Here is an 8,916-nt window from a genome sequence, read left to right as displayed (position 1 = left end):
ATTCTTTTTTTCTCTAAACTTCTCACTTCATTTCATTCATTTGATCTTGCATCACTGATACCCTTTCTTCCAGGTGATCGAATCGGCTACTGAGGGTTGTGCATTCGTCACGTGGTTTTGTGCCATGGTTTTCAGCTCCATCAGGTCCTTTAAGGACTTCTCTGCATTGGTTATTCTAGTTGGCCATTTGTCTAATTTTTTTTCAAGGTTTTTAACTTCTTTGCCATGTGTTCGAACTTCCTCCTTTAGCTCGGAGTAGTTTGATTGTCTGAAGCCTTCTTCTCTCAACTCTCAATGACAAAAGTCATTCTCTGTCCAGCTTTGTTCCATTGCTGGTGAGGAGCTGCGTTCCTTTGGAGGAGGAGAGGTGCTCTGATTTTTAGAGTTTCCAGTTTTTCTGCTCTGTTTTTTCCCCATCTTTGTGGTTTTATCTACGTTTGGTCTTTGATGATGGTGACATACAGATGGGGTTTTGGCGTGGATGTCCTTTCTGTTTGTTAGTTTTCCTTCTAACAGTCAGGACCCTCAGCTGCAGGTCTTTTGGAGTTTGCTGGAGGTCCAATCCAGACCCTGTTTGCCTAGGTATCAGCAGCGGAGGCTGCAGAACAGCGGATATTGGTGAAGAGCAAATGTTGCTGCCTGATCGTTCGTCTGGAAATTTTGTCTCAGAGGAGTACCCGGCCATGTGAGGTGTCATTCTGCCCCTACTGGGGGGTGCTCCCAATTAGGCTACTCAGGGGTCAGGAACCCACTTGAGGAGGCAGTTTGTCTGTTCTCAGATCTCCAGCTGTGTGCTGGGAGAACCACTACTCTCTTCAAAGCTGTCAGAAAAGGACATTTAAGTCTGCAGAGGATTCTGTTGCCTTTTGTTTGGCTATGCCCTGCCCCCAGAGGTGGAGTCTACAGAGGCAGGCAGGCCTCCTGGAGCTGTGGTGGGCTCCACCCAGTTCGAGCTTCCTCGCCAGTTTGTTTACCTACTCAAGCCTTAGCAATAGTGGGCGCCCCTCCCCCAGCCTCGCTGCCAGCTTGCAGTTTGATCTCAGACTGCTGTGCTAGCAATGAGCGAGGCTCTGTGGGCATAGGACCCTCTGGGCCAGGTGTGGGATATAATCTCCTGGTGTGCCATTTGCTAAGACCGTTGGAAAAGTGCAGTATTAGGGTGGGAGTCACCCGATTTTCCAGGTGCCATCTGTCACCCCTTTCTTTGACTAGGAAAGGGAATTCCCTGACCCCTTGTGCTTCCCGGGTGAGGCAATGCCTCACCCTGCTTCGGCTCATGCTCGGTGCACTGCACCCACTGTCCTGCACCCACTTTCCGACACTCCCCAGTGAGATGAACCTGGTACCTCGGTTGGAAATGCAGAAATCACCCATCTTCTGCATCGTTCATGCTGGGTAACAGTTTTTATTAAGAAATAAAAATGTATGTGTTAAGATAAAGGTAGTGAGAGGCTATCAGTTTGGGAAGGGGAGACTTTGTGGCCTGCAAGATTTTAGTGACTCCATCTTCATTCTTAAAAAAACTGTTTTGTATTACTGCTCTTTGTAGGCATGCAGCCAAAATACACGGATGCAATTGAAAGAAACAAGGGTTGTTCTTTGCTGGGGAAAATGCTAAAGGTAGAATGGGAACCTCTTCAGAGTGACTTTTTCTTCCGAAATTATTCTGAAACAATTAGTCAGGGTTGTTCAGAGAAAGGCTGTTTCAAATGGCTCTACTAAGACAAAACAGTAACTGTGATGATTGTAGCCAGGGATGCAGAAGGAAGTCGGGCCAAATAGGGGTACTGAATACAAGGAGAATTCACACAGAAGGTCGTTCATGTTGAGGACATTTTTGTTTGTTTGTTTTTCTTTTCTTTTTTTTTGAAACAGTCTTCCCCTGTGGCCCAGTCTGGAGTGCAGTGGTACAATCTCAGCTGCCTGTAACCTCTGCCTCCTGAGTTCAAGTGATTCTCCTGCCTCAGCCTCCCGAGTAGCTGAGATTACAGTTGCGCACCACCATACTCAGCTAATTTTTGTATTTTTAGTAGAGATGAGGTTTCACCATGTTGGCCAGGCTGGTCTTGAACTCCTGGCCTCAGGTGATCCACCCATCTTGGCCTTTCAAAGCATTGGGTTTACAGGCATGAGCCACCATGCCTGGCCTTGAAATTTTTTTTTTTTTTTTTGAGCCGGAGTCTTGCTTTGTTGCCCAGGCTGGAGTGCAGTGGCATGATCTTGGCTCACTGCAAGCTCTGCCTTCCGGGTTCATGCCATTCTCCTGCCTCAACCTCCCGAGTAGCTGGGACTACAGGTGCCCGCCACCACGCTCGGCTAATTTTTTTGTATTTTTAGTAGAGACGAGGTTTCATTGTGTTAGCCAGGATGGTCTCGATCTCCTGACCTCATGATCTGCTTGTCTCGGCCTCCCAAAGTGCTGGGATTACAGGCGTGAGCCACTGCGCCCGGCCTGGCCAGGAAATATTTTTAGATTAATCCTGTGGATGAACTGAGGAGGTGGTATTGGTTAAGTCCAAAATTCTCAGGTAGCCAGCAATGGGTCATAGTCTACTCACAATCAGCGTTTCTATGGACATTCTGAAAATTTAACTTCTTTCACAGGGACAGAAAATAAAGAGATCCCATCTTTGGGAAATACTACATGTCCCTATTAGGATCTGGCTCCTAAGACTAGTTTTGTACTCATTTTGCAAAACTGCATGTATTCTGCAAAGACGTCTCTCTCCCAAATATAACAGTATCTGTAATAACAACAAAACATTTTTAAAAACTGTGTTTGTTCTTTTTTACTGCATTTTTTCCTGCATATTAAATCTTTGAGAACTGTGTTGGAACTATATTGCCTTACCAAGTAGTAATATTCTATGTAAGCCAAGAGTGGCATGCAGTAATAAAATGTAGTGGCCATCTTCAAGGGAGTTTTATCCTTTGTGGTATCAAGTACCAGACTCTGTGTTACCAGACTAGTAACACATACAGTTACTACTCATAGTTACTACTCAGTAAGTATGTAACTCAGTAAGGCAATATAAAGATGACTTTTATTAAGGGATGCAAGATAATGTAAACATGTAAACAGGAACTGGCAAACTGTTCAGTAAGGATCACTGGACTGCAATTTCTATTCTAAAGCTCATTTTAAGTAGAAGCTTCCTTAACTTAGAGAATTAAAATTCTTATGGTTGATGGATTTCAATAGATTTCTCTCTTTCTATATTTCACTAGGATTCTATTTTTCCTACACTTTCTTATAGAAACTTTTTAATGTTGACAGATATTTTAAAAATGAATATTGATATTTACATATTTCAAACCCTAGTAAGAATTAGTAGATAAATTTATAGAAGTTCATAAGGAGATATTTGTCGAGACAGTTTCCTATACATTTTTTAGGAAGAAATATTTGATTTTAAGTATTTTGGGGGTTACTGGGAATTTGCACATCATGTTACGTCAGAAATAACAGTGCAAAAACCTAAAAACAGAATGCTGAGAATAGAACCTGAAAGGAGGGCAAGAAGAAGAGATTCTTACATGGGTTTAGGTAATTTGAGGTATCATACTATCACTAAGAGTTTTTGTATTATTTGAGATACATCAAGTAATTGTTATTTTTCTTTTTACAGATACCCACAATTGTGTTGTAACTTCTTCTGGCTATAAACGTGAGCACCGATGCTTGACCTATTGTAAGTAAGAAAGTCATATATGGGCCGGGTACAGTGGCTCACGCCTGTAATCCCAGCACTTGGGGAGGCCGAGGCCAGCAGATCACAAGGTCAAGAGATCACGACCACCCTGGCCAACATGGTGAAACCCCATCTCTACTAAAAATACAAAAATTAGCTGGGCGTGGTGGCGTGCGCCTGTAGTCCCAGCTACTCGGGAGGCTGAGGCAGGAGAATCACTTGAACTCAGGAGGCGGAGGTTGCAGTGAACCGAGATCACGCCACTGCACTCCAGCCTGGGTAACAGAGTGAGACTTTGTCTCAAAAATAAAAATAAAATAAAATAAAGTCATATATGGCAAAAACCAGTCTTGTATTTTGACCTCTTTTGTTTTTTCTTTTCTTTTTTTCCTTTTTCTTGAGACAGAGTCTTGCTCTATCACCAGGCTGGAGTGCACTGGCATCATCTTGACTCACTGCAATCTCCACCTCCCAGGTTCAAGCAATTCTCCTGCCTCAGCCTCCCGAGTAGCTGGGACTACAGGCATGCACCACCACTCCCAGCTAATTTTTGTATTTTCAGTAGAGACAGGGTTTCACCATGTTGGCCAGGCTGGTCTTGAACTCCTGACCTCAGGTGATCTGCCTGCCTCGGCTTCTCAAAGTGCTGGGATTACAGGCATGAGCCACTGCATTGGCCTATTTTTACCTCCTTTCTGTCTTTACTTAAAAAAAAAAAGATTTAAATCATAAATAGTTAGGGATAGAAAAACCTTTTTGTTCTGTAAGTGAATATCCTGACTTGTTCTGAATTGATAAACTGCCTAAGTTTAGCTTCAGCAATTTAAACTCCCAGAGTTCTTCTTGTGATACTGGTGGGTACTCAATAAATGATTGCTATTGTTGTTGTTGGTAAAATAGGTGAAAAATGAGTGTGGAGATGCATTTTCCCCCTTTGTGTCTTGATATTAAAGTTTTTCTTTTCAAACCATTATAGGGACCTACCTATTTGTTGGTCTTACAATGGTGGATCATTTTGCATCCTATTATAATTTGCTCCAAATAAAATAGTTTTTATCTTCAAATAGAAACAAACTGGAGAGAAGTAATGAGACACCAGTTGGGATTGTTGGCAACTTTAAATGTTCGAAAAATGAAGTCACAAAAGCAGGAGAACAAAAAGCCTCACCCTGGCTGATTAGATTATTTAACCAGCAGTTGGTGTTGGCACCAGATTATCAGCCAGACTGTTAAAAAAAAAAGTGCTAGGGGCTGGTAACCCTGTCCTCTGTGGGAAAAAAATCTAAAATGTGTCTCTTATTAAACATTTTGGTGCACAGATTTCCCTTATGAATTTCTGATTAGAAGAGAATATGAGGATATGGCATGGTAAGCCACGAGTGGCATACAGTCATAAAATGTAGTGGTCATCTTCAAGGGAGTTTTATCCTTTGACATATCAAGTTTTGTTTCATCAGGGTGTCTTGTCCTGCCTGGTTCAAAGCACCTATGGCTCACATATTGATGATCAGAGAGAGAGAGAGATTCCAGGGAAAATGTATTGGAAAAGTACTTGTAAGAGCTTCTCCAGAGTAGAGTGGCATGTACAGATCCTTCTCCAAATACTAAGCAGTGTGTGTCTATTTTTGGCGTTACATTATAAATAGGCCTCCTGCTTATTGTGATACAGGAAAAATACTTTCAAGGAGATTTACATTCAGCTCTACCATGGTGTAATATTTAAGGCTGCAGTACTTTTATAGGTAATGCTAATTTGCTGGTGAGGTTTATTAGCTTTGTGAGTCTCAGCTGGTAGATGTAAGGATATGTAGTTAGGGGAAGCTCTAGGATTTTCTTTGACAAATCCCAATATGTTAACAGGAAATATTAGCCACATGCAGTATGGCTAATAAAGTTGTCTATTCCTTGTTTTTTAAAATATACCATTTCACACTTTTGGGGGATTACCAGAAGCTGGACGTTTTGTGTTAAAGTATGTGTGTGGTTCACGAGTCCTCATTTTTCCAGGACAAGAAAGGTCTCTCTCTTCTCCTGCAGTCTTCAGTGAAGCTTCAGAGCCAAGCTCTATATTTTCCAGGGGGAGTCTGTTGATTTTTGTTATATATATACCCATCAGTTTTCAATGAACAGGCTGAAAGTTAGGCATTAATTAATTAGGTGTACTTTTTTAACTTATGGAATTAGACTTCTTTCAAATTGTTGATCAGTAAAACTGATGATCAGTAAAACCATATGTGTTAATTTTAAACACTATACAACAGGAGCATACTGTTTAATCAGCATAATCTTTTCAGAGAGCACTATGTTGAAAAAGGATTCTAAACTTTTCATGGTAAGCATTTGGGATTTGGAAAACTTGAATCTCTTTCCCTACTTTTACGTGAAGCCATTCTCTACCACTCTTTGGTGAAATGCAGTACCTAGAAAACTGTAAGTAAAACCCTATATCCTGGAAAAGATCAATGGGGAGAGCATTTGATCACATAAGAGCAGAGATGAGTTTCAGGAGGGAGACTAAAGGACAGATGGCCCTGCAGGGTCTGCCAAGATGTTCAGAGGCCCCAGGACAGCCAAGACAACAAATGGACTGTGCTCTCCCTGTTATATGGACAGCACCAGGGTGGGGAGTTCTGGTTATTTAGCAAAAGAGTTTGCTCCAGGATTAAGAAAATGTAGGACTTTCTAATTAGCTGCTTCCTGACAATGGGTGGGCTTTGTGATCTTTGCATCTGCTGCGTTTTGCTCATTTGCTCAACTGCGCATTGCCTGCATAGGTTCTGTTTAGATGGTATTTGATTTTTGCTGACTTCCCTCCCTCCTATAATTATTAATACTTCTTCAGTGACTGATAAGGTCTAGGTACTATGTTAGGGCTGGATATATAATAGTGAACAAGAAGGGCATGGCTCCTACTGTCATAGAGCTTATGGCCTAGTATGGAAAATGAAAATGAAACTAGTTATAATAATGTATAATGAGGGCTATAAAAGAGAAATTGCAGAGTTCTGTAGGTATACATAGGAGGGGAACCTAAGATAATCTGAAGGTCAGAGAAAGTCTCTCTGGAGGGATATGTAGTCTGAGACCTGAAGGATGAGTAGAAGTTTGCTTATAAAATAAAGATTCCAGATAGAGAAGACAGCATGTATGAAAGTGAGAGAGATTTTTCCATATTTGAGCAATTGGAGGGTAAAGTGGAGAGAAGGGTAAAATGGAAGGCCTGGAGGATTTTTGTCTCCTTTTCTCCCTTCCTGCACTCTAGGATATAGGCAGGCATGAGGAAGGCCGGGAGAGGGTTTTGGTGGGACAGTTAAAATTTTGGCAGGAGGAAGTACTTCACTGGGAGGTGGGAAGTATGCCTCTGGAAATGTATCATAGGAACAAGGATTGACTGACTCACAAAGGTAGAAAATAAGGTTAGTTTAGGGTTAAATTCTCTGCATAGGGTGGCTGGAGGGTAAAGGGGGGAGGAAGCAATTTGGGAATCAATAGAATACAGTAGTAGCTAGGATAACCCAGACGGTATGTATAGAGAAAGGAGAGAAGACCCAAAACAGAACACTGAAAAACACTGACATTTAGTTGACAGGCAGAGAAGCACTGCAAAGAAGATGAGAAGGACAGTTCAGAAAAAGACGGGGAAAGCTAGGAAACTGGTGAATCGCAGAAGTGAAAGGAGAGAATTTTTCAGGACTGGGGCCTGTCTCGGGCACAAAATTTAAAAAGGTGCCAAAAAACTCAGTAATTGAGATAAATGTTATTTTAATGCAATATTTAAAAAAATCGTTAGTGCAAAAAATCCATGATGAACAAAACATCACATTTTTAAATAAAAATGGGATCCGAATTACTGAATTTTCTTTTTGCTGCAAGTTCCAATATGGCTGACAGGACACTGTGGAATTTATATTTAGAAGTCTTATTTTTCTAAGTTCGATATTTTGTTCATCTAGAAAGAAGGAACAATGAATAATGTTAAGTGTGGCTGAGAAGTCAGTCAAGATAAGGACTGAAATGAGTCCACTGGATTTAGGGACAAGGCGTTGTCATTGGATCTTTTGTCTACCTTGTTTTAATAAATTGCAATGGAAATCATCTTACTGTCTCTGCGAACATAATCATCACCTCCAAAAAAGCTGAGTTCTTTTATGAATTAGTGGATTGTATAACTATAAACTTACATTTTTGTTCACATTTTTATTGTGACAAAATACATATAACATAAAATTTGCCATCTTAACCTTTTTGTTTATTTGTTTTAGGTTTAGGGGTACCTTTACAGGTTTGCTATATAGGCCAACTCATGTCATGGGGGTTTATTGTACAGATTATTTCATCACCCAGGTATGAGGCCTAGTACCCAATAGTTACTTTTTGTGTTCCTCTCCCTCCTCCCATCATCCACCCTTAAGTAGGCCCCAGTGTCTGTTGTTTCCCTCTTTGTGTTCATGAGTGCTCCTGATTTAGCTCCCACTTATAAGTGAGGACATGTGGTATTTGGTGTTTTTGTTCCTGTGTTAGTTTGCCAATGATAATGGCCTCCAGATCCACCCATGTTCCCACAAAAGACATGATCTCGTTCTTTTCAGTTGCTGCATAGTATTCCATGGTGTATATATACCACATTTTCTTTACCCATCTGTCACTGATGTGCATTTAGGTTGATTCCATGTCTTTGCTATCATGAATAGTGCTGCAATAAACATTTGCATGTGTGTGTCTTTATGGTAGAATAATTTATATTCCTCTGGGTATATACCCAGTGATGAGATTGCTGGGTTGAATGGTAGTTCTGTTTTTAGCTTTTTAAGGAATCACCACACTGCTTTCCACAATGGTTGAATTAATTTACATTCCCACTAACAGTGTATAAGTGTTCCCTTTTCTCCGCAATTTCATCAGCATCTGTTATTTTTTTGACTTTTTAATAATAACCATTCTGATTGGTGTAAGGTGGTATTTCATTGTGGTTTTGGTTTGCATTTTTCTAACAATCAGTGACATAGAGCTTTTTTTCATAGGATTGTTGGCGACATGCATGTCTTCTTTTGAGGTCTCTGTTCATGTCCTTTTCCCACTTTTTCATGGGATTGAAGTTTTTCTTGTAAATTTGTTTGTTTCTTGTAGATGCTGGATATTAGATCTTTGTCAGATGCATAGTTTGCGAATATTTTCTCCCACTCTGTAGGTTGTTTGTTTACTCTGTTGATAGTTTATAGTTTCT

At 40.7% G+C, this 8,916-nt stretch overlaps 1 protein-coding gene across 1 annotated transcript in view; it reads left to right on the top strand.

The window, feature by feature from the left end:
- Window positions 1-3,673: 3,673 nt before the first annotated feature.
- Window positions 3,674-8,916, top strand: part of SLC4A4 (solute carrier family 4 member 4) — a 475,003-nt gene continuing 469,760 nt past the window's right edge. Inside the window, exon 1 of the mRNA XM_054683021.2 lies at window positions 3,674-3,692. Within this exon, the coding sequence (XP_054538996.1) occupies window positions 3,679-3,692 (14 nt within the window). The 5' untranslated portion in view covers window positions 3,674-3,678. The remainder of the gene's footprint in view (window positions 3,693-8,916) is intronic.

This window comes from Pan troglodytes, chromosome 3, assembly GCF_028858775.2.
Source record: "Pan troglodytes isolate AG18354 chromosome 3, NHGRI_mPanTro3-v2.0_pri, whole genome shotgun sequence".
Classification (NCBI taxonomy): domain Eukaryota; kingdom Metazoa; phylum Chordata; class Mammalia; order Primates; family Hominidae; genus Pan; species Pan troglodytes.
Note: the sequence above shows the minus strand (reverse complement) of the source record. Positions and strands in the feature narration are given on the sequence as shown.